This window comes from Thunnus thynnus, chromosome 22, assembly GCF_963924715.1.
Source record: "Thunnus thynnus chromosome 22, fThuThy2.1, whole genome shotgun sequence".
Lineage (NCBI taxonomy): Eukaryota > Metazoa > Chordata > Actinopteri > Scombriformes > Scombridae > Thunnus > Thunnus thynnus.
Genome location: NC_089538.1, coordinates 23,140,420 through 23,166,819, shown reverse-complemented (window position 1 = coordinate 23,166,819; position 26,400 = coordinate 23,140,420). Strand labels below are relative to the sequence as shown.

Here is a 26,400-nt window from a genome sequence, read left to right as displayed (position 1 = left end):
GGTTAAATTAAATTTAAGGCCGAGGTTCAAAGTGTGTAAATGTATGTGTGTGGTATTTGTGGGGTTTTCCCCTAAACGTCTGGGTTGAATCATCAGTGAAAAAATCCCCCGATCTCATTTGTCAATGGATGCAAGTTCGACTGACGCGAAGACGCGAGTTGAAAATGTTTCTACTTCAGCAGAAATTTGCTCATATCCTGAACTTTGAGTCAAATTCATAAACGTTCCAGCACGTCGGCTGTTTGGGCCGGAGGTAAACACTGTGCTGATCACATAACGAGGACATCTGCTTCACACTCTGGCAAAATTGGTGGCAAAATTGACACAAAGTCAACGAAAAGAAAGACACGATTAGATGCAAATTTGCTCGAGGCAGCGTGAAGTGACGCAAAGATTGAGCCAACAAATATGAACATTTCCTGGAGCCCAGTGCATCTACTTAATAAACATACAGACTGGAGGGAAATAAGTTTGTGGTGAGTTCTGAGTTCAGTCACAAGCTGAGCTGAACACAAACACAGCTGGTAGCTCACAACAGTACGTCGACTGTTTGGAGGCAAATAAACACAAACGATCCAGCAGTCAAATTCATGCAAATTACTCGAGGCAAAAGGTTTCTCATTCAGGACACACCTTCACAGGTAAGACCTGAGATAACATACTTTGTAGGAGTGGAACAGCTGGACTGAAGTAAAGTCTAACTGGAAAGCAGCCGATAACATACATGAAGGACAAAATATTAGGAACACCTCAATAATGTAACTTCTTGGATATTCAAAGCCTCATGAAACTTTATAACCACAAACTAGAGACACGGGACATTCAGAGGATTTATGGTTTTCCTAGGTATATTGACAATAAGGTGTTTCTGTGCAATTTCTAGAACAGAAGCGCTCGTCATCCAATCACTGAAAAACGCAATTCTTACAGAAATCTCCAAATGTCAAAAGTTTTTGACACCAAATCACAGCATGAATTTTTCTATGGTTCCTCAAGGTCTTGGTGTATCAATGTGGTATTTCAAGGGATTTTTTGACCATGTTTATCAATTTTCAAGTGATCAAAAATTAGTTAATTTTGCACCAAATCTGTGTAACAAATGGTATCAATCCAAAAATACAACTGAGCATAATGGCCATCATACACTTCCATCATAATGTTCTCAGCCCTTACACACTAAACTTTGAATAGACGCCTAACTAAAACATATTAAAGATTTATGACTAGAAAAATGTGGCAGACAGGCCTGAGCTGCATCTCAAATAATCTTGAGGTTTCCAGCTTTTAGATGATGTATATCACTTCTGTATGGCATATACTGTTGACCTGCTATCTCTCCCTAAAAAAATGGGTCTATGGTGGGTATCTAAGGGTTAACATACATGAAGGTGGCGAAATATCAGGGACACTTTCAACATAATGCAGTCCAGTCCACCACCAACACCCACTACGACCTCAATAATGATTATAAAGTAAAATCATCACCTTTCTGACAACGTCAACAAAAACTGGAAATGTATAAACTTCGTAAAAGTAGAATTTATGGCAGAGCTGTTGTATTAGATTGCACAGGTGTTCCTAATAAAGTGCTCGCGGAGGGTATTTCTCCTGTTTGTAGGTGAAGAACAAACATCAGTAATAATCAGTAGTATTGACAAAATATCTATACGTAAACAAAAGCAGGAACCAGAAGCATGAGACAAAATATCACCCCCTTAAAAAAGTAATTTTGGCTAAAACTGGCGACTGATTAATGAACAAATTGATTGGAAATAAACACAGCTATGACATGATGAGTCTTACAGACAGACCTGCTTTTCTCTGTGAATAAGGGTCATTATTTAAAAAAAATCTAGAGTGACTTTCATTATTTCAGCATCGTGGATATACGTTATGTTGCAGGTTAATCCCGCCGTAACCGAGGGAGAAACTTCAGGGAGAAAAAAAAGGCGAGAGAGGAGACGCCAGAAGCAAAATGTTAAGATTTTATTTACAAAGTCCTTTTTGTATTTTTTTTTTTTGTTGGTTTTTTTCCTTTAACTTACAGAAAGTAATAAAAAAAAAAAAAAAAAAAAAAAAAAAAATACACAAACTTCAACCACAACCTACACTGAACTCTACCGAGCAGAAAGAAAAGAAGAGAGAGAGAGAGAGAGAGAGAGAGAGGGCGAGAGAGGGCGAGAGAGAGAGAGAGAGAGAGAGAGAGAGAGAGAGAGAGAGAGAGAGAGAGAGAGAGAGAGAGACAGTGCGTCCCCAGACAACCATACAAAATTAAACAAAAAAAAAAAAAAAAAAAACAATTTCTCTGAAAAAATATTTCTTTTAAAAAGCTCTGTTGGCAAAAAAGAGAGAACACAGTTTGCCCTGAGCGCGCTCGGCCTCGAGGAGATGGGAGGAAAGGTGGTTTGGGAGGTTTTTTTTCTTTTTTTTTTGGATGGTTCACTTGGTTCGACTGTCCATCGCCGACGTCACAGAGCCTGTCGGGTGATGACATCAGAGCCGTTGGTTCAGTCCCAGAGTGATGATGTCAGAGGGGTGTTGGGAGAGTTTCCTCCCATGAGCCTTTAATCATCTCCGTTTACAGACATGACTGAAATTTATTCATTTCTGACGTTTAAGCTGTTTTAAATGTGTTTATGAATGTCTGACGTTGTGAATTAATTGACTAAATATTACAAAAAAAGTAATTTTGGCAGCTTATGACGAACTTTTCTTGTGATCGAGATAGCTTGAGATCTAAAAAAGAGGAAAAACAAACAACAACAACAACAACAAAAAAGCTTATTTATGTCTCTCTGGTCTGTACAAACGGACTGAAGCAAATTTTTTTTCTTCTGTGATGCTTCAATTTCAAGCTTTTCACGACTGGTGATGCATTTACTTCTTGGTAGCGGAGTAGGAATTTGGAGTTGTCACAAATTCCCATCGCAGACTGTTTTTGTGACGCCTGATGATGAAACCGAAGAGAACTCATGTTGAAAACGTGTGTTGATGTAATAGATTGACTGTCATGTTTTACCCGTTAACATAACTTACAGATATAAAACAATATTGTGCGTTTTATCTCACTACTGAGGTTCTGGTTTACGTATTTGTGGGTTTATTACTTTTAAACCAGGATTAACAAAGTCCTCTTCTCTATGATGTATCTTTATTGGATTTAACATGAAAATCAATAAATCGACTGTTTAAGTGCCCTTTTTGAAGTGAAAGTTTAATCCCAGTGATGTCACAGATGCTCTTTATTCTGCTCCATTTGGCGCCAAATTTTCTGTTTAATAAGCAGCGAGGTGTTTAATCTGAAACGATTAGTTGATTAATTGATTGACAGAACATCGAGTCATCGTTTGAATCTTTTTTTCCAAACTTTGTTTTGTTTCAGCTTCTCAAATGTGAAGAATCGCTGCTGTTTACGGTTCGTATTACGGGCGTTTTTCACGGTTGTCTGACATTTTAGAGACAAAACAAATAATCTGGACAATAAATCGACAGATAATAGATGTAAAATAATTGTTGTGAGAGTTTGAAGCTGTTTCTGTGCCGCCACATCGATAAAGATCCAAGAAAATAATAATAATTACAGCAACACAAGTTTTTCTAGGCGACTTTTATGTAAATTTATTAGATTAAAAGTGTTGTTAGATGATGTAAACTGATTAATTGATGGTTTTTTACATTTTTGGGAATCTGAAAGCAGATTTTCGATCCAGCTGTGGAGATGAATTTAAAAACTGACTGTTGAAGATTATGAAAACGGGAGGAAATGAAGATTTTTTTTATAAATTAACGGAGGGTTTTTGGTCTGCAGGAGCTGACGGAGGCTCAGTGGGAGGAAACCAGTTTCAGAAATGGAACGCAGCCCGGGAGTCGGCCGAGTGGGAGGGGGGAGGGGAGGGGAAGTGGGGCTAGCGTTGGTGGGGGAGGGGAGATTGCGGGGTCGGGGATGTAGGGTCAGCGGGCGAGAGGTCAGAGGGGTTTGCAGGGTCTCCGTGGGTCCTTAATCATCGTCTTCATCATCCTCATCTTCAGGGTCCCTCTTCCTCTTCTCTCCTTTGGTCGGAGACGAGTCCTCATCTGCGGAGGAGACATGAGGAGGATTCAGCAACCAGTTTAACACCAGTTTAACACTTCCTGGGAATATCCAGTATGACGCTAAGACCTTTAATTAACAACTGATGACCGTTACAAGTCGGATCAATAACAGTATTTATTATTTTCTGCTGAGTCGTTACGACTGAACAGTAAACGAGGTTTATGGTCGACATCTCAAACACTAAACCTGAAACTACACGACGTTACACTGAACGACCGAATGACGTCGGTTAGTTTAGCTTCACTGTAAACTGCTACCTGATTTCTGGAAGTTATGTTACAGTTTGTGACGCTACAGTCACTTCCTGTTTACGTAGTTAGTTGACTCTCGTTGGATGTTTCCTAGCAACCGATTTACATTATTTGATGATGTTAGCAAATGACTGAAACTAGTTAACAGTTACTAAGAACTTAAAGACTTTATGCAAAAACTTGAGTTAAACCTTGAACATGACCAGTGTCGTCACTACAGCTGCAATTATTATTATTATCATTATCATTATCATTATTATTCTTATTATTATTATTATGACCATCATTTGATGGTTTCAGCTTCTGAAATGTGAGAATTTGCTGCTTTTCTTGGTCTTAAATGACAGTAAATTGTATATTTTAGGCTTTTAGTAAGAAAAACAAGACATTTTAAGACATCAGGATAATATTATAAAAGGTTTTAGTTTGATAGATCAAGAAAATAAATGAAGGTTAAATAACAGCTGCAGCCTGATTCTCCACCTTTATCAATAAAGATGACATCATCGATAAGACAAAGAGTTAATTAAGTATATTAACATATTGAATGTTCAGAAACAGGTTGGTAAAACTGAAATATGAAGAACGAAGCTGTTACTGACCATCATCTTCTTCATCTTCCTCATCGTCGTCATCGTCCTCACTGTCAACATCTCCGTTCACCTCTCCGTCCTGCCGAGAGAAAAGTCGGTGGTTGAAAGCAGCTTTAAATCCCGACAGTGATCAGGTCGACACAGCGCGACGATAAATATGTGACAAAACAAAAACACCCCGAACTCACCTCGTCATCGCCGCTGTCATCGTCGTCGTCATCATCTTCAGCCACTACGTCTTCCTCGTCCTCCTCTTCCTCTTCCTCAAAGTCCTCTGACTCTCCTTCTGGAAAACAGAAATGATCAAACATGTTTTAACTTTTTTACTTCGGTTGAGTTTCTCCTTCCGTCTACGACGACGACGATGACGATGATCCCTCACCTTCTTCGTCCTCGTCCTCGACTCCGTCTCCCTCGCCGTCGGAGTCGGAGGCCTCGCAGTCGTCGATGTCGTAGCCGTCCAGGTAGGTGAGCTGGGGGAGGAGCTTGAAGATGGATTCCCTGTAGTCGGCCAGGTTCGTCACCTCGCAGTTAAACAGGTCTAGACTCTTCAGCTGGGGCAACTTTTTCTGGGGAGGAGAAAAGTCAAGACGTGACGTCACGCTTTGTCTGCAAGAGGCTCGAGGAAACAGTGAGGGTTAGCCTGTTGCTAGGCGACGCCCTTTCTGCAGACGGCTCGCGCGCTGGGTTGTCGAGAACGGCCTCATAAAAGTTAGACGGTTTCGAACACGTTCAGTTGATTTCTTCAGTTCGTGACCACAGATGAGGATTAAATGTGTTAAAAGTTCTCGCTCTCACTAAAAGGCTCCCGTCTACACATCGACTCGCTCTCGCTTCCACAAACCCGCCTGATGAGCCGCGGTGACGCAGCTTTTCACTGCTCTGCTGATTGTGTTTATTCATTTAAAAAGCAGCTAAAAACATCTGTTTGGACAGATGTTTGGTTACGTTTCTATGGTTTTATTGTGTATTTCTGTATTTCACTTTGTGACTAAACGCTTACAAATAACTTTTACTTATTGTGAAGATGTTTAGTTTCTGTTGGTGATTTATACTGTAATACTCTAAGTTTAGCAGCGAGTTTATATCGAATAATAGTTTATCCGTCTTGTATGTGCAGCCCATAGACTGTGTGAAAACATCCTGATCGCCCCCTGCTGGCTGGCTGCAGTACAGGTCATAAGCCCCGCCCCCTCCATGCTAGCGGGCATGAACCGAACTAAAAAAAATAAAATATAAAAGTACACGACAAATAAAATGGTTTCTGTCATTTCAGGTCGTTCTTATCACACTGACGTTTGTCCAAGTGCTAATTTTTCTTCATCCCGCCGCCCGACTCTACTGCACAGACTCCAAATGACGTCACACAAGCAAGATGGCCGCTCCCAGAAAGGAGATATTTTGGCTTCGCGTCGTCCATGTTTATATACAGTTGATGCTGAAGCCTGTCGAGACGCATTCCTGTCGTAGATTATAGTATTTAGTTTCAGTTTAGCAGTTTATTCCCGGTAACTGTAGACAGTTAGTCCCACTTATTAGAATCATGTTAATTATAGAGAAAGTGAAGCTTAATTAGCGTAACGTCGTCGTCTTTTGTTTCCACCTCATTTAGATCCACAGAACAGTAACAGCGTCTGTGAGCAAGCGTTGCTGCAAAAAAAGTATTTTACCAAGTCGTCGTTCGTTACAAACACGATTGATCTCCAAACACTTATCACTATTTATGGGTTCTTAACTCCACCCACCAGGGGCTCCAGGGTGCTGATGTCTTTGAACTTATTCCCGCTGAGGTTGAGGTGCGTTAGGTTCACCAGCCGCTCCGCCAGGACCTCCAGACCGCCTGATATCCTGTTGTCACTCAGCTCCAACTGCACAGAGACAAAGAAAAACAGATTCTTTATTGTTTTCTTCATATTTCAGCAGCAGCGTAAATGAAAAGCTGATTAGTCGATTGTCAGATAATCAATTGATTGAAGTTATTTATCAAGATAAAACACCTAGCGTCTGTAAACGTATCAATTTGTTGCTTTTCTCTGTTTTACGGCTGAAAATAAACAAATATTTTGAAATTGATGAATAATTTCAGTCATTTATGAAGCAAAAAAAGCCAAATATTCTGCTTCCAGCTTCTCAGATGTGACGACTTTCTGTTTTATTTCCACAAATATATAAAAAGTAAATTGAATATATTCAGATTAAAACAGAACAAGACAATTTAAGGTCTAAATATATCCAGATGCAGCCACATCTTAGAAAAAACAGAAGATACTATAAAGTGTGATTTCTTACCTAGAATCCATCATATTTTCTCATTAAACTAGTTATTTTTTTGTGATATTTCTGAAGCTCTCAGTTTCAGACAGATCTGATACAAAGTGTTTCCCCCTGAAAGCTTTCAGCAGCGCCGCCGCTAAACGACGAACACGATGAAGGAATTCCCCCTGCGGTGATTCAGAGCGGCTCGACGGGACGACATGCGGTGTCTGCGGTGTTAGCACCTTTTTTTTTTTTTTGTTGTGTGTAAATCGAGGTGTGTTTTTGTGATTGTGTGTAATTGTTACAAACAAGCTAAAAACCAAAAGAGACGTCTGTTTATCTTAGTTTGCCTCTTAAAATCTGGCAAATTCTTGTTAATTTAACTACAAGCTGAGACCAAACAGCTTCTCCTCTCTACCTACAGCTGTGACTCACATCAGCAGCAGAGGAGGAGGAGGAGGAGGAGGAGGAGGAAGAGGAGGAGGAGGAGGAGTGTTCTTCGTTCTTTCTAAACTGATGTCAGGATTATTATTTATTTTATTCACATGATAGATTTGAGATATTATAAAGTTTATACAGTGGATTTGCTGCTGTTAATATCACTGTTGCTGCTCCAGAAACGATATTTATGATTATATTTAAAATATAAATCAATTCTAATTCTCTTCTGAATCAAAGTGCTTCTTCTTCTCGTTAACATCTGAGTGAACCGTGAAAAACTACAACTTGTGTCCAAAATGATGTGAAAACTCAGCCGTCAAACACTCCTGTAAACCATCACAAACACTCGTTAAAACACATCTGGAACGTTTCTTCAGTACTTATTTTTACCTTTTTGAGTTTGTCCAGTTTGGGGATGTCTGCTACGCTGGTCAGGCCAACATTGATGAGGCTGAGCAGCTCCAGGTTGGAGAACTCTGCTGTGATTCCTTCGATCTTTCCCTCGCTGGAGCGACAGTTATCCAGAACCAGCTCCTGGACCTGGACGGAGGAGGGGGGGGGAGTTAGTGGGTTAAAAGAAGTCCAGGGAGGGGTTTGAAATGAACTTTTTGTTTCTGGTGGACACACACACACACACACACAGCTCTGTTTCAAAATGACAAAATCTACTCTCTCGATTAGACGTGTGATTAGATTGTGGCGTCGCCGTGACTAATTCTGCTCCACTATTCTTCATCAGTTAACCACAAAGACGCGTTCTCACAGAAACACGCCCTCAATGTGTGAGATCACGAGAGACTGAAACCACACGAATAACGGTTATTAAATTAAACTGTACAAAAAATCACTTTGTTTTCACTTTTTTTTTTTGTTGTTTTTTTTCTAAAACACTTTGGAATCAAATGTCACGACTCCTGTTAGGTAAAAAAAACAAAGTGAGTCACAGACGTGAGTCACTGAATGTTTCAATCTGTCGTCTCGTTCGTCTTTTAATGATATTCACTGATTTCAACGACATTATTTGACCAGTTTTAAACTGTTTAAGGCTGATTGTGTTCAGACAACATTTAACTTTTCAGTTTCTGGCTTCTTTTGTCAAATAAAAAAATAATTCTGACATATATACTGGAACTATTTGTGTGTTATTATTGATGAATCTAATGACTGTTTCATCCATAAAATATTCATCAGCATTTCCCGGATTTTCACACTAAAACTGACAAATTCAAATAACTTGTTCTTTAATCTTGTATGAAACCAGAAAATGTTCAAACACATGAACAGACTTTATTTTTTTTTCATAGTTGTAGATTAATTTTCTCTCGATTGACTAATAGTTGCAGCTCTAGAAATGACCAGAGCTGCAACGATTCAATCAATCAATGCTCTTTATTACATATTATTAGTGATTAATCGGTTAGTTTTCAACTACTATTTTAAATGCCAACTAATTTGATAATTGATGAATCATTTTAAGACATTTTAAAAGAAGAAAAAATCTAATTCTCTGGTTCTGGATTCTCAAAATGTGAATATTTAATCATTTCTTTAATCTTTTATGACAGTAAACTGAGTATATTTGTGTTGTGGACTGTTAGTCGAGACAAAAAACACGTCTGATGATGTTATCTTGGAATTTAGGAAACACTGAACACCATTTTTCACCATTTTCTGGCATTTTATAGAGCAAACAGCTTGATTACTCTAGAAAATAATTGACATATTTCCATTATTGATCAATTAATTAGTTGTTTGGTCTGTATAATGTCAGAAAACTATTAAACATCTCGATCACGAAGCCCAAGACGCAACTTTAAATGTTTTAAGTCCAAAACCCAAAGAAAATCAGTTTACTATCAAAAAACTTGAAGACACCAGAAAATATTCACATGTGAAGAGCTGGAATCAGAAAATTTGGACGTTTTTAAACTTTTTTTCAGTATCAAAATAGTTGCTGATTAATTTAACAGTTGAAACTCATCAACTAGTAGCTGCAGCTCTAATTAAGTGTCTGTTTCCTTTACTGGTGTGTAATTCAACGTTGCTGCAGCCTCTTTATTACACTTTATGCAGTCAAAAATGTCATTAAAACGTTAATATACACAATCCAATCACGGGACAAGACATTAGGACACCACAGGTGAAGGGTTTTAGTGGAAAGGGGGAAGGATTTTAGAGGAAAGGACTCTTGTGTGGCTTCATATCGGAACGGATCGCGGCCGCAGCTCTGTTTGTAAACTCCCAACACACGTGACGTAGCTAAGTTAGCTCTGCTGCTAGCTGTCCGTTAACCGTCCCTCCGCCGGTGTCTTGCTTTTATATCCCCGGTGGTGACCCCGCAAGTGACCCCGACGGGTAATAAGCTGGTTTATGGCGGTTTTTGGGGAGCAAAGCAGGCAAAGTATTGAAACCAAGAGCATACGTAGTACCCGGGTTAGCACGCTAGCGCTAGCACGCCGCTGGCTACGCGCCCTTAACGCGTTACGGACACGGGCTGCGACTAAACTCTGGAGCGGCCATATATCAACAACGCAAATGATAGGTTTTTATATATAGGATATAGATTAAATATTTCTGAAGCCACGCACATATTGGTGTTGAGCTGTTAATATAACACGAATAATGATTTTACCAGTATTACGGTGTGTAAAACGAAATTTAAGCATTTCCTGCCTAATTACACGAACATATCGTGACAAATCATTTATCTGCATACATTAACGCTGTTAGTTATTTTATGAATATATAACTACAAAGAGTATACAAGTTTAACGAAAGAGAAGACAAAAGTCTAATTTTGTGGTGTATTTATTTTAAATTGTGCGCTGCCATATGCAACGCAAACATAAACCGCCTTTTAACTTGGGAAATAACGCGGTCCCAGACATTAGCCAGGCCCCGTAACAGACACGGATGTGCATTTCAGCACAGGAACAGGATGAACATGCAACTTTCCTTTCATATAACTGACAATTTTAGACTCTGCAAGGGACGATTTGGGCCCAAAATTAGTGAAATAAATGTGAACATAAGGATAAAAAAACAGCGGTGCGTCTCTCCGTGACCGGGCTGTTTACCTGTGAGAAAATTACCAAGTCCTGACGTGAAATTAATATATAAAAATAAGTTTATTTAACTGTACATAAGACTTTATGTGAGCTTGCAGCTTATCTTTGCACAACAGCAGATATTTGAGCACTTTTCTGGAGATGCAGGCACGCTGCCATGTGCTCTCCTCCCCTCCTTCTCCGGCCGGTCAAGTTTACACTGCAACGTCTCCGGTAAAACAACAAGAAAACAAACCGGTTACTCACTTCTGTCGGTGACCGGTGCCTCAGCTCTAAAGAGACCCTCTTCTTCATGTCCATTTTCCTCTGTGGGGTTTTTTTTGGCCGGAGTTTTTTGTTTCTCTGCGTTTCAAAAAACTTGTTTCTCCTCGATCCTCTCTGCAGTATCAACACGCGGAACCAGCGTGAAGCTAACGAGGCTAAAAACCGGAGGACTTCCGGGTAAGACTTCCAAAATAAATCCCTCCCGTTGACGACAGCGGAAATCAGAGCCAGACGTTGTTGTTTTCTAGAGTTCGTATTTACAGCTAAACTCTCAGCATCCTCGATACTTTACAGACGTTTAATGTTTTTAAAACTCGGAAAAATCAGCTGCGTTCTCTACAAAAGTGTTTCGGCATATACATTAATTCCGAGGGCCAAATATGTAGCTTCCGGTTTTGCTCTATCTCCTCGTAACGAACTTAACACAGAGTCTAGAACAAGTGAAGCGCTCCTGTGGCGTGTGTTAAAAGTGGGTCAAGCCCTGTGCCGCTTTTAATTACCCTCGAAAATATCAGGATTTAGCATTTTTCACCATATGCTGACGACCTAAAAATATTAAAACTGATTTAAAAATCAAAACATTCCTAATTTATAAAGGACTATTTTTACTAACTATTACAGAAGAACATTGCATTCACCAGTGAAAAAAAAATAAAATGGAGCCATCAACTCATAATTATGACTTACTATCTCACACTTCTGAGAAAGCATCTCATAATTATTACTTACTATCTCATAATTAATAGAAAACCATTTAAAAGTTAAAAATATATTAATGTATGAAGTGTCATTTATACTAACTACAGATCAGCACAATACGTTGTTTTTTATCAAATAGAAAGTTAGAATATATACTCTTATTACAAAACAATATTGGTTCATTGATAAGATTTCATGAGCGTTTATTTTCTCATGCAGATGGCAACACTGAAGGCAATAGTCATTAGTTGCAACGCTTCACTGTCATCTTTTACTTTTGATGATCTTACCTACTGGGAAAGGAAGCCACTGATGTGTATGATTAAAGCCACTTAATGTTTCAGTTGATACGAAATAATAAGAAAAACAGACTTGTCACAGATTTGAAATTATGAAGAAAATTTTTAAAGGAGCTTGATTTCCTCTAGTGCTCGGGAGCTGTAAAGTCCGAGTTTTTGGGAAGCACTTGAATGCATCAGGTGTTGATTTGTAAATGGAGGGAAACGGCAGCAGCAGGGAAACAAGACTCCACAGCGCCTCTAGCGGACATTTAGACATTTTAGGTATTTTTTGCAAAGACAGAAAACAACACACTCCTTATCAAAATATGTGTATGATAGATCTTTACAGCTACTGACACAGTGAGATAGTATTCATTGCAAACAAGTTACTCATCACCTTATCATAATTGATATGTTCTCTCAAATTAACATATAAATTCAAAAAGAAGACAGAAAACAGGATATTCTTAATGAAAAATAATGCTATGGATCCTACAGATACTGACTGTGTAGTATTTGATACTAATTTGTTTATAGATATCTTATAATTAATGTGTAGCATTTGCACCATGTAGTTTATCCTTAAATAACTGCATGTATTATACGATTAGCTCTGTGGGCTTTAGGAGTCAAAGGAGTGTGAAACTTTTATCCAAGTATCAGGCAGAAAAGCAACTTTTCATCTTGTTAATGGTTAACATTAGACTCTATGTTACTGCCAGAGGTAAGTTAGCCTACATATACTGTATACAAACCAGAATTAGGGCTGCAACTACTGTATATGATTATTTTTTTTATCATCAATTAATGTGCAGATTGTTTTCTTGATGAATTGATTAATTGTTGAAAAATGTGAAAAATGGCATTGACAATTCCTTAGAGCCAACCAACCATCCAAAACCTAAAACCTAAATCTTTTTAATTTAATGTCACATATGACATTAGAGAAGCTGAAACCAGAGAATATTTGACAATTTTATCCTTCATATCCTTGAATTATCTGTCCATCAACTAATCATTGCCACCTTGACATTGAAATAAACAATCTTCAGAAAGAAAACAGCACTTCTCATTGAAATAAATAACATTACTGAACCTTTTTCTTTTGGAAACAGTGATGATAAAGTGCCATATAACAGCTCAAAACTATTTCAAGTGTGGAAAAACACTAGAGGATAACTGGATGAGGTCTCGACTATAAAAAAATAAAAAAAAACTACTAAAATGGGATAAATGCTTTTTGGGGTTTAGGCCACCATCTACATTCTAAAAAACTTCATGAAACAGTCATTTGAAGTGAGATATTCCCTGTTTTAGTTTAGTTGATCTGAGTAGATCTGCTTTTGTAGAGTCTGGGGTGCTGTAGGTCTGCTTCCTATCTATCTATCTATGAAGAACAGAGTGGAGTCACGTTATCTACAGCGTGTCATCATAGTGGTAACTCTTTATTGTCATTACATTGTAGGTCATCTTCACGACAAGCAGTTATACATACAGTGGTCTTAGATTATATCATCATCCAATACGAGGAGAGCAACAGTTAGAGTTAGTATCACAGCTAGGTTTTTGCGTTGACCACAACCCCCCCCCCCCCACCCAAAAATCCCTCCACCCCCCTCCCATCCGCCTTCACTCCCCCCACCCCCCACCCATCCTCCACATTATACACCAATGTATTGACAATCGTCAAATACACCACAGGTGCCGAACCAATAAATAGGACACAGGAATGAATAAATAAATAAATAAATAACCAAATAAATACACACAATACATAAATAAATTAGCAACAAGGTGTGTATGTAGTCACATACACACATGTAGCTCACCAGAGACACCAGGCATAGGGCTATTTTATACAGCCACAAGGCGTACAGTTTTATGTAACACAGCCACAGGTCAGACCAAGGCCACATTATTACACCCGGAAATCATTCTGCAGACTGTCGTTTTACAAACATTTCTTTTGAAGTAAAGCGGCTTTAAGAGCAAGAAGAAATCTCATTGGTTGAGTTAAAACTTAAGTGGGGGGAGCCAAAGAAATCCCGATGGACTCCGGGGCCAAAAAATGAAGCCAATGCGGAAGTGCCAACTGCAGTTCCTTGAATGGCCACTTGAGTCTTCAAAAGTGAGTCAATCCCCAAAGACCCCCTTGTTAAAATACTCAACTTTACAGTTGTACCTGGTACAAAAAATGGTTTTGGTCTCTACAGCTAATTTCCCCTTTCATGACAACTGTACGGGGGTTGAATTTTATTAAGCCATAAAGTTATGCATAATTAAGGACGCGGCCGCTTTGAGTGACAGGTCGCTAGCAGCTAGGACTTGTTTCAGAAACCTCAGTTCCACCTCTTCACCCATTTTGGATTAGCTAGAGTCAGGCACTGCCAAGATGGTGACGACTGGAGCCACTTTGAGCTTCAAAAACGCTCGTCAGAAACCAATGAGTGACATCACGGTGGCTACATCCATATTTTTTACAGTCTATGGTTTTACAGCGCAAAATGGAAATCTCATAGCATAAGACGAACTCTGGTCAACACATCAACAAAACATAAGTGACAATTGCTTTTCTTTTGTTTTTTAAATGTATGCATGATTGTGGATGGTCGATAGTTCACAAACTAAGACAAATCCTTTTATCTCTTAAAAGTCCTAGTTACCTGGCAACCATAAAAGACTCTAGGAAGTTGCTGCTTCTGGCCAAGAAACAGTAAAACCACAACTTGCCATTTCCACACTTCAGTTTTGTATGAAGTAAAGAAGATGTAACTTGTTAAAAAATGAGATTTAGAGCTGCTGGAAGGAGCATTTTTATAACTTTTGGTTGAAGACAAAACAGACTCATCTTATTTAAGTTTAGCTGAACCAATGAGAGTATTTCTGCTTTTAGAGCTCCAGTGCCTCTGAGGAAATCTGGACAACTGAAGGTTCAGTCTGCAGGCTTTGTTTGGATTGCTACGCTCAATCTGTCAATCTGAGAGCAGTGTTGAAACTGAGCTCAGGCAGGCAACGTGGCCGAGGTCCGACTCTCATCAAGGTGAAAAGGGAAAATGGAGGGTAACACTGTACAAGTCCCTCATTGAGGTTAGAATGCATGTCGCCATAAGAGGGCAAATCAGAACTAAAGAAAACACAAAAAAAGAAGAAAAGTGCAACAAAGAATAATTTCCGAGAAGTTACAAAATAACATTAAAGAAAATTCATAAAGGTCTTAAAGCACTTTGTAATTTTAAAGAACAGCGCTATACAAATATAGCTTAAGCAAGTCAAAAGACAAAAAAAAAACAATAAAGTAACTGAACAATAGAAAATGAAGAGTATCAGGTAACATACTGTAGGCTCACTGCAGTACGAGAAAAAGCCAGCAGGACAAATATCTCCCCAGTTTTGGGGGGTAAAACCACCTCAAACAGCAGACATAAAGCAGATCAGTTGCATGCAGTTCACAGACTTTCCACAGGTGGACTCAGAAAATCAATTTTCAGACTCACATAACTCACAGACAAAAATAAAAAAAGAAAGAAAATCAAAGAAAAACACTGAACACAGATGTGCTCCAAACCCCCGTCTTTTACAACAACCTGAAACAGTTACAGACAAGCAGGTAAGTATGGCAGAAAGAGAAGAGAGAGAGAGAAAGAGAGACTATTATTTAATTTGACTTTGTTTGTGATTGTATTGTTGCTGTTGTCGTCACATATGTGCTTTGGCAATGGAAGAGATGTTCAAGCTCATAGAGAGGCAGAAAGATATATATAGCACGGTCATATTTGACAGTTTTTCCTTCGGCATCATCTCTTCTTCTTATTGAAACATTTAATTTTATTGTTACATTATCATTTATTGCCTTGATATTGAATGTTTATTGACTGTTGATAGACACTATTGAATCCCTGCGACCTGGTCAATACTACAAATTTTTATTCTGCATCTATTATTATTACTAATTGTGTCCAAAAGACCGTTATAGCTTTCAAGAGGAATTCTTAAACTTTCCCGTTGTGGAATTAAAGATTTAAAAAATATTTATGAAATATAACTATTTTGAAGAACTTGTCAACAATTTGTATGATGCATCCCATTTCAGAAGCACGCATGATACACCTTAGACAAATATCTGTCTTTTTTTTTTTTTTTTTTTTTTTTTTTTAAATATAGACAATCTCAACTCAGCAACACAGCTACAGTAGCGTCCTGGCACTTTGATATCATCACACAGTTGGGTTGTACTCAGAATATATCTTCAGAACACAAAAATGTTGCATCTGTATTCAGTCGGTACTACATTGTACAACACCTTTGTTCATAATACAAGTAGTTTATACATTTTGAGGTGAATATTTTTGGAATACCTCGTACCTATTGGTTCAGAATTACAGGTAACCAGCATTAGCACACTTGTATGATGTGCATCATGTAGTGTTAGATTAGTTGCCTTTGGGTCAGAGAGAAGATGGCAGCATTTCAAATATAAATCAGGGGATACGAAAAATTTAAGTTCAGCAGTTTAACATGTTAGCCGTATATTTGACGATGTATTCCAAATTAATTCTGAATATGTAACAGGCATTAAATACTTTACTTTTACTTTTAAGTATTCTGCTCAACACTGCGTCACCAAAGCATACGTACAGGAACATCAAGTGAAGCAAAAGGCTAGCTGGTTAGCCACATCTGGCACATTAGCATTAGTCATGCAAGCACAGATTCCTGCCAATGTTTAATACAGGGACTTTGTGTAAGCAGACGACATAATAAATAATGTCTGGATAGAAAACTCTAAGCCTTTCAATCTAACCATACAGTTTACACATTACACGTTATCCCACCATGTACATTTTAGTTTGAATTTTAAGGTGACTGACTTAAGCTCTCTATGTACACAGGAGCAGAAATGGCCTGGGTACAGCATAGACTCTGTATCTGATCGTTGATCCTCTTCTGATTTGTATGTACAATGGAGTCGATATAAACCCAGCACCATACCTAATACTGAATGCCTAAATAAGTCATGAATAAACTGTAACAGTAAATAATTCTTGATGTTCCTTCAAACATTTGACCAAACCTCTAAACATCACCAGAACATTCCTATTGCTGGTAGAGTTGACTAAAAATAGTGTGATCACTCTAATGTTAAAAAAATATTCTGCTTCTGTCAAAGACAAAACCCCATAACTTCAATGTTTGTATGTGAACTGAAGGTTTCCACTGTCCTTAATAGATAGTTTAGTCAATCGAAGACCAAAGGAGAATGCAAAAACAAAAAATACAGTATATGTCAAGCTAAAATTTAACAGTTTTCTAGATTCCAGGAAGAAAGAAAACTTTCAGGATGAATGTTGAAGGCTTACAAAGTTTTAATCCAACTTCAGTGATAAATTGTTGAATTATTAAAAGAGCCATTAATAAATACCATCAGCCTTTCCTAAGGTCTTTGTCAAAGGAGTTTCCTTAATACTGCCTTATACATAATACATACACATACTGTAGGTAGGTAGTACTTTGGTGGAGTAACAATTATAGCACTAGTACTGTATGCGCTGCATGCTCGAGGGGACCAGCACAGCAGATTGTTGTCATCAACATTGACTGCTTACTAACCTGATAGGAACCGTTTAGAGTATTCAGATGTTATTTTGTGCAATATCCCCATCATTGTTTAGAAAAAAGAACTACAACGGGATATTAAAAAGTGTTCTGAATCCATCATGTGTTACTTCCGGAATGTTCCGAATGTCTCAGAGGGTTCTGGAATGAGGGTTCAGAAATGTTCCAAACGTCTCAGAACATTCTGGAATGTTTATAGAGTCCTGAATGTAAGATATTCTGCTGACACTCCAAAGACTCTAGAATATTTACAACCTACAAAGTACAGCTGTTGGAAATGAGATCGGTAGGGAAGATCGTCGCATATATGGGTTTTCCCAGTGGTGACAACATGTTTGTCAATGACTGGTGTGCCCTTTTGCAAGGCATTGTACTGCAACCAAGTTGTATATAGCGTATATAATATGGGAATTTTTAGAACAGCTACCACTGTTCACACAGTCTTGCATGCAAAAGCCACAAATAAGACGAATCAACAAGCAACTACTCCACACAAAACACAGTGAATGGGTAACTTAGACTAGTAAAAACAAGCTTTTTTTCCTCTATGCATACTGTTCACCAACTTGTTCAATGCAACTGGCCTGTGCTGGTTGTGTTAGCATATCACTGCTGTTGGGTAAATCATGTAACCTCATATTTTCCTTTCTATTGCTTGAACATGTTTATTGATGAGTTTCCCGACCATCAAACCCACTAAAACTCTCATTATAAGATACATGGGTTTCAAAATAAGTGAATAAGTATCCTCTTCTTCATCCTGGAAAAACCTACTTATTGCACGTACGGCTTTATTACAATGATGCACTCTTGAAACCTGAATTCCACTGGCGTCTTGTCACTCAAATGTTTGCTTTGGCTGGTTCATGCATGCAGCCATTTGTCTGAGATTCTATGCAGACTCTGAGAAAGGCAGAGTTTGTCACAAGGAGTGCTAGAAAGAGATATACTCCAACAAAACCAGAAAGGTTTGATGACCAACTGTAACTCTGGATCATGAGTTCTGTATACAGTATGGAGCCATGCTGAAAGGCGGTACTACCCAAGGGGGAGGGGAGTAAGAAAGTTGGGAACACTGTGACAGTTGCTGAGGAATCTAGGGTTGAAGTAAAGCACAAAAAGGCAAGTCAAGGTAGAAAAAGACAGAATTACTCTGTGAAAGACAGCAAGAAAGACAGAAGAGAGGAAGAAGACAGGATCACAAAAAAGCTGTCAGTAACAGCAGTTTAACCGACAAGCAGGAATTTGTGCTGGCTTGATCGTAATAGAGTAAGAACAGGTCGAAACGCACATACAGACACATACATGCACGTACATATACATCGTGCCTTATTTGTAAGTCTCCAAAGCCTCATTGGTATCCAGTACTGCCCGGCTGAGCGAAGCACTGTGCTGTAGAAGATCATCATCTCGTTGTCTTCCTCATCTCTTTCAATCCCTCTCACGCTCAAATCCCCCTCTCCCTCACTTCTTCTCTTCTAATCACAGTCCTACTGCCTCATCTCAAACACAGCATCTCCTCGCCGTTGCAGTCCATTTTGTGAAAGCAGAATCGCACAGAAGCACAGAAGAAGAAGAAGAAGGAGGAGGGTGTTGTTTGTTGTTTATGCAAATGCAGGACTGTTTTCAGGGCGTTTGGATTGGCCGGGGGGAAGGGTCAGGTCATTGGCAGGACCTAATGAGGGAGCGGCACCAGGATATCCACATAGTTGATGGGGAAGAAGCCTGACTGGCCGTTGATCATGCCCTCATACCAGTTGTCATCGATCTGATTGGTCAGGGTGATGATATCGCCCTCTTTGAAACCCAGCTCCCCTTCATTCTCTGGCTCGAAGTCATAGAGTGCTCGGCAACAGGGCTGGTCCATGGGGGCTGCAGAGACAAACAAAAAGTCACTTTTACACCACAAAAAGACATCTGGTCATCCGCTGCTGTAGCAACAAACTGCTAACTCTTTAGCCTGTTCAGACACTATAGCCCCTGGATCGTCTCCTCATTTTCTCTCTACGTCTTCCTGGCATTTTGTTCACTGCACACCATTTTGTTCAATAAAAAAGTTATTGAAGGCTGACTTTCACACAGTTTATACAGAGGACAAAGAGGGGTGCAACTACTGATTATTTTCATTACAGATTCATCTTCAGATTGTTTTCATGACTAATCAAATAATGATTTGGTCTATAAAAGTTTATCTGAAGCTAATGTGAAGCTTCAGTCCAAATGAGTCAAATCAAGTAGATATCTTTCAAGTTACAGTCTTTTTAGTGCCAAAGTTCCTCTTTTTGTTACTATACTTCCACCTGCAGCTCAACAAGGAAACACTGTCTGAGGAAACACAAAGAGGGAATTTGATGCTAAAAAGACTGTAAATGTGTCAGATATCCACTTGATATGACTAACTCAGACTGCTGAAGCCTCATAAGCTTCGGGTAAACTCTTAAATCCATTTTTGCACAAAATGACTGTGTGGACACACTGTGGATTTTGTCCCCCAAAACTTACATTGAAAGCACATTTGAAGGGGATCTTTTAATAGCCAGTATGAACAGGAGGAATGATTACAGCGAGGAAAACGTCTTTCAGTGTTCATGTGGACACCTGACTGTTTTTTGAAGACACACTTGAAAAATTGTGAACCTGTCCTTTGAGGCTTTTTGATTGTGGTTTGAAAGAATACAAATAGGAATAGAGTCCTTGGTTTTGATTGTTTCTGTCTCTTAGCAGCCACTCTGGACCACACCCAGCACCCATCCATACACCCTAAGCAGGATTGCACCCTCTCTGTACCTGGTGACCTTCCGGGAGATTTGGCAGAGTGTATCCCCCCGTTGTGGCTCTCGCTGGGAGGCCGCAGCTCCAGGGTCATTCGGGGTTTGGGAGTGAACTCCTTCCTTGGTTTACTAGACACTTCTTTTATCCTAAATAAAGGTCAGACCCAGTTAAAAATGTTTGTCTAATCACATCTTATCTGATTTTATTGGTTTATTTTCAATCACAAGTGGGTAAATAGATCCATACCTTTCCTCCATCTTGCTGGAGAGCTGTTGGAGGATTTCAGCGGTGCGGCTGTGGTATTCCAACTGAGCTTGGACCAACGCTGCCAGCTGGCTCACCTGCTCTATCTGCAACACACATACATGTGTTTTTCAAGCTCTGTGCTCTTCCCATGCTGGGCCTGGGTCTGGCTTGGCACAGCATGGCACAGGATTTCTGCCCTTTGTTTTTGCACTGCAGTTTTGAACACACTGGGATCCTATTCTAAATTAAATATAAATATGTTTCTGTAGTTTTGGTCAGGACATAATTGATGATTATTTGATTGATGATTATTTTTTGATTATTGTGCTGTGTCTATGTCTTTAAATTTCCATTTTGTCAAATCGGCAAAAGAAAATTTGACTTCCTGCTTGTTTCTATCCATTACTGTTGTGTGATTATTAGGAAATAAACAGTTGGTTGTGCAAATTCTCCAGTCGGTGCCTTTGAACCATTGTAGAAGAAGAGGACACACCGAGATGACGTCTTTAAAAGAGCCGCAGTCAAAGCTCAAACGATGGAAAACCATGTGGAAAACATGATGGAAATATGACATTTCTGTTTGTTTCATGTAGTCATGTGTTCGAGGAACGTTACAGTCTCCTCCACATATCTGATGTTTTCAGCTCTTCAGTGACGTTTAACTCAAATGCTTCATGTACTTCATCATTTATTCACTACGTCTGTTCTTTTTGTCCAGACACCAACTTTTAGACCTCAGCCAAAAGTAAAAACTTTTGGTGATATTATTTTTTATTTTTTTCAAATTTTCAGCATTTCCTCTTGGGAAATGTGCATATAAACATGTGGATAGAAACAGTTATTCACTGTGCTTTACCTCAGACAACCTACAGTACAATAAATTCCCAACTGATCCACAAAATATACTTTAGTACAACAGTAGAGCTGTAACTAATGATTATTTTCATTATTGATTAATCTGTTGATTATTCCCTCAATTAACTGTTTGGTCAAAAATGGTCAGAAAATGGTGAGAAATGATGAACACTGTTTCCCAAAGATCAAGATGCACCTAAAGTGGCTTGTTTTGTCCCGATCAACAGTCCACAACCCAAAAGATATTCAGTTTACTGTCATAGAGGATTAAAGAAACCATAAAATGTTTACATTTTAGAAACTGGTACACGAGAATGAGTTGTTGTTTTTTTTTTTAAATGATTCAAAAACGATTAATTGATTATCAAAATAGTTGGTGATTAATTTTCTGTAATCTGTATTTTACTGCACTCAAGAGAAAGATAAGAATGTCCTTACATCACTCTCCAGCAGGTTAAACATGCTCTGCTCTGCGATCTCTTTGCCCTCGTCGAACTTCTCCAGCGCCTGTTTGATTTCATCGTCCTGGACTTTCCCCTGACGCTTCTTCTTGTAGTCAAAGTCCAGACGCCGGCCCTCCATCTTCTTCAAATGGTGCTGCAGTGGAGGGAAAATAAATCATCAGATATAAAGCACTTCTGAGACCGCTAATAGTTCATTGAGATTCCATTTTTACAGAGATTAAGGGTCATCAGGTTTCCCATACCAGGTGTTTTACTCACCTGTATCTCTTTGAGGTCTTTGTCGTGGAGGTTCTGCAGCGGGTCGATGAAGTTCTGTTTGACCTCCATGTCCAGAGCATCCTTCACCTCCCCGAGCTCCTTCATCGCCTCGCCAGCATCAATCAGCGCCAGGCCTGGAGAGAAGGGATGGAAAATAGACAGAGAGAGAGAGGTAAGATGAGGCAGAGAAAGACAGAACAGGTAAAGAAGAAAAGAAAAAACTAGAAAACTTAGCAAGGAAGGACAGGTTGTTTAATAAAGATATGTCTTAATAATTCAAGTGTGTTCACTGTGTGTTGGTGTACTCGTGGTGGAATCAAACTGCACTTAACTTCGACTTCTTGAAGAGTCCTCGGGCACGAGACCCCAGTATTGTTCCCGAGGCTGTGCCATCGGTGTGTCACAATGATTTGCTTGTTTTGTCTGACTAACAGTCTAAAATGTTAGAGTTTGGACCCACTTTCCCTTCACTTGAATGGTTGAATTGATTGGTTAAAGATACATTTTCTAACAACCAACTAATTGATGAAACGACTAACTGTTGCAGTTCTGATCACACTATTGAAATCTGATGTTAATGTAGTGCAAAAATTAAAATTAAAATTGTTTCTGTATCCATTTCTCTTTATACATCCATGGTTTTAACTGAAAGCGTGCAACGATCACTGTGATGCGTGATCTGATGGAGCTGATCATTTATTTAGATACTACTTCTATTTGGATCAACCGGAGAGACTAAAGCGGGGAGTGTCAGATGATGGGAGCAACTTGGTAAGGAACATAGATCTTTCTTATCCTATGTTTTAAAGAAAATATGTGTAATATCTGGAGTGTAGTGAGTCAATTTACCACAAATAATGGTCATTTAATTATGAACAAATATAAGCACTACTATGTTATAAGTACTACTACTGTTGTGGGGTTTAGCATGTTAGCTAGTGAAGAAGAAAATATACATTTGGGTAAAGACTTGATAATCAAATGATGTCTGGGGAAAACTCCTTGATCAACAAGATGCCAACTGTGTAAAACTCCTCTAAGATGACATACTTTTGCAGATACCATCTTAGTACCATTGACACTGTTTGTGTTCATTCCCACTTACCGAAGCAGGACTCCTCCCCCAACTCCCGTCCAAACTTCAACATGGCGTCTCCCAGGACAGACTCAGCCTGTGGGTAACCAGGTCCCTTCTCCTGCCCACGGATCTTTGACATGGTGTTGATCATACTGAGTTTGGCTCTGGATGCTGCAGGACAGCAGGCATCAGTTGAATTAGGAGTGTGTTAACGACTTATACTTGTGCTTTAAGATCGTTTCAGTATGTGCCAGTTTTATCTCACAGTGATAATATTCATGCGAGTGTTTTATACCTGGATTAGGCTGTAGGTATTCTGTAGTTTTGGTCATGATGTCCAACACTGCTCTGCTGGTGATGTCCACCTTCTGCAGAGGAAAACACACATTGGGCAAAATGTGAGGGAAGAGCAGCATCACAACTTCTCAAGGGATTTTTTGACAATAAGAAAAACAAAGAATAACACCAGTGTCTCCTTTAAGATGGCATGAACTGTATACTGACATAAAAACATTTTCTTAAACAAAAATACGGTAGATAGATATTTACCTTTTCCATTTCTTTAAAGTCATCGTCTAGCTTGGTTCCTTCTGCCCCTCCGACCTTCTCACTGACTTTCTGTAACAGAAGAAATAAAGAGACAAAGCGAGAGAAAGTTAGACTTTGCTGCTCTGAAGGAAACCTAGAGAGAAGAAAGACTGAACTTGTTTCAGTGTCTTAATGGAGACAACTGTGATCCTTCCTGTGAGATGAAAGAGACCGCAGAGCAAAGGAGTGAGCTGCTGCAGCAAGAAAGAGAAAGTATATCGAACAAGAGATCATATCAAGAAAAGAGGCATTTCATTAGCCTGGTGCTGAACCGCTCAAACACATATTCAGACTACTGATCACAAGTGGTTAGCACTGAAAACAAAGACAAAGACTCAGCAGTATTATTATCATTTCATTAAACAAGCAGTTTGAATTCTCCAAAAGCCTCTTCATCCTTCTACAATAAAAGACTCTTTCAGGCGTCTGTCTACAAATGGGCTGAGTTTCACTGTTTTTATTGTTATATTTGAATGTTCTTCTCATAAGTACGTTACAGTTTATAAAGACGGCACACAATCTGGATCTGTATTCAGTGTCTGCGCTTTCATTAGACTCGTTGAACCGTAACATTGACTTGTCTCTTTTTCATTATCGCTTAGGATGTAATGAATATATTTACGAATGTGGAAGTGTTAGATTTACAGATGCATGTAATAATATATAGAAAACTACTGCAGCACTTGACGTAAAGCATCCTTTGGAGGCTGTTTTGCAGTTCTACTCCTTAAAGAAGAGCTGTCTAAGTTTCCGTCTCAACAACATTTCTGTCTGACTAGGACCAAATCATTTCATTACCAATCTATGTGACTCATTTTGTTTTTAAATGTCAGTCAGCTTGGTAGCTAGCTTTACTCGAGTCGACTCGTGTCAAATCTAAAGTGAGAATCTCAAGTCTTCGATCAAGCTCCAGCTAAAAGTGTTTTGGAGTAAAGATCCATTTGGAAACAAGTAATAAAACTTAATCTGGCACTAAAATATCTGTTTTGTCAAGCTGATGGAGGTCCAGAGAAACAGCAAAGATGTTTAGAAAAGTGACAAACTAATAAAATTACGAGATGGGGAAGCTGTTCATATCCAATCAATAACTAACCACAGTGAACTGATTTTCTTCAGACCTCCATGAGCTTGATGAGACAGTAATAATTATAATTTCTCCCCCAGAGAGAATAAATGGATCTACAACAATAAGCTTCTGGTTTAATTTATATGTAAACAGAGAGAGACAGTGGTGTAAATAAAGCCTCGTTATATTCACACCAAGGGTCTGTGAGTTATCAACCTCTCCTCTCGCCTCCTTCACAACGTCGGACACGTCTTTGTTCTGCTCCGTCTGTCACTGTGATACCAGGAAATGCTGCAGAGTGACACCTCTCGCTTTCTAAATCGCTTCAGGTTGCAGAAAAGAGGAAGCAAGGCGGGAGGAGGAGATGAGTGGGATTTTCTACAATCGTGACTCACATCAGCCACCCACGCGTTGGTAAACCACACACACACACTTACTCATGCAGTAAACACCTGAATATAAATACATACAGGATGCATACAGTACCAGCAGGAGAATAGTACACACAAAATATGGAAAAAAGGGACAAAATCACATGAAAATGCTGCTGTTGCATGAATAATTAAACATAATAATAACAATTTTTGTAGGCAGGTTGTCAAGATTAACGCTGATAAATATTTAAAATTTGAAGTTTTAAGTGTCCCTAGTAAAGTGCTCAGAGAGTGTATATATGCACTCTACACACACACAGATATAAGCAAAAATGCAAGAAAATATACTAAATAGATGAATAAACAAAGACATAACATAAAAGAAAGAAAGAAAACTAATGATGGTGTAGATAGAAAGAAGATACAAAAATTCACTGTGAGACTCAGCTCTGACAACAGATTCGGAGTTTTGGCAACCAAAGAAAGAAATTTAAGACGAAATTTTCACAAGGAGGCAAAACACTTTGTTTATATCGTTGCGCTACGATTCACCAGAAATTCACTGCACAATCTGACAGAAACACAAACTGATATCGTACAATCTGACACAGATTGTGAGAAAGATTTTATCAGAGCCATCTCACATGGTGTGATAAGGCGCCTTACGACAACCAAAACCCAGATAGTTGTTGACAAAATAAAACTAGCTTATAGGCGACTTCAACCAGGGCTTCAACCTGCTTTGAAGGCTTTGTTTGCAAAGTCACCTCTACTTCCTCCTCATGATGATGTCAAATCATTCACTCATGCCCAGAAACGGCCGTCCGTTTCGTAGTTTGTTTCTAAAGTTGTTGCTAGCGTTACTTGTTTTGTCCACTCGCATATTTCGTATTAGATTCAGGCTTGTACAGATGTATTTGAAACATGTGGAGAAAAGAACAAGGAAAAGAAGTGAAATCCTGCTACTATAGTTTGTTTACGTAGCCTCCGGAGCCGGAGGAAGCTTCCTGAAGCTGACCAATCAGAACAGAGTGGGCTCATCAGGAGGCGGGGCCTTAAAGAGACAGGAGCCTGTTTCATACAGAGGCTGAACTGAGGGGCTGCATAAAGGGCCAGTTTATAAGATTAATAAGGAGTTTT

At 39.0% G+C, this 26,400-nt stretch overlaps 2 protein-coding genes across 3 annotated transcripts in view; both read right to left on the bottom strand.

The window, feature by feature from the left end:
* Positions 1 to 1,971: 1,971 nt before the first annotated feature.
* Positions 1,972 to 11,129, bottom strand: LOC137174238 (acidic leucine-rich nuclear phosphoprotein 32 family member B-like). Its single transcript, XM_067579416.1, has 7 exons — positions 10,949 to 11,129; positions 8,025 to 8,174; positions 6,683 to 6,805; positions 5,320 to 5,506; positions 5,126 to 5,223; positions 4,947 to 5,016; positions 1,972 to 4,074 (listed from the first exon to the last, which is right to left on the bottom strand). The coding sequence occupies exons 1-7, from the start codon at positions 11,000 to 11,002 to the stop codon at positions 3,998 to 4,000; spliced, it is 759 nt and encodes a 252-aa protein (XP_067435517.1). The 5' UTR covers positions 11,003 to 11,129; the 3' UTR covers positions 1,972 to 3,997.
* Positions 11,130 to 13,600: 2,471 nt separating this feature from the next.
* Positions 13,601 to 26,400, bottom strand: part of LOC137174522 (endophilin-A1-like) — a 36,456-nt gene continuing 23,656 nt past the window's right edge. Inside the window, exons 2-9 of one of the 2 annotated variants that reach the window (XM_067579872.1) lie at positions 23,782 to 23,850; positions 23,528 to 23,600; positions 23,260 to 23,403; positions 22,155 to 22,288; positions 21,871 to 22,029; positions 20,578 to 20,681; positions 20,347 to 20,477; positions 13,601 to 19,431 (exon numbers count right to left, since the gene is read on the bottom strand). In XM_067579872.1, the coding sequence (XP_067435973.1) occupies positions 19,235 to 19,431; positions 20,347 to 20,477; positions 20,578 to 20,681; positions 21,871 to 22,029; positions 22,155 to 22,288; positions 23,260 to 23,403; positions 23,528 to 23,600; positions 23,782 to 23,850 (1,011 nt within the window). In that variant the 3' untranslated portion in view covers positions 13,601 to 19,234. Of the gene's footprint in view, positions 19,432 to 20,346; positions 20,478 to 20,577; positions 20,682 to 21,870; positions 22,030 to 22,154; positions 22,289 to 23,259; positions 23,404 to 23,527; positions 23,851 to 25,080; positions 26,311 to 26,400 lie in introns of those variants that run through there. The other variant, XM_067579873.1, reaches the window with a different exon arrangement.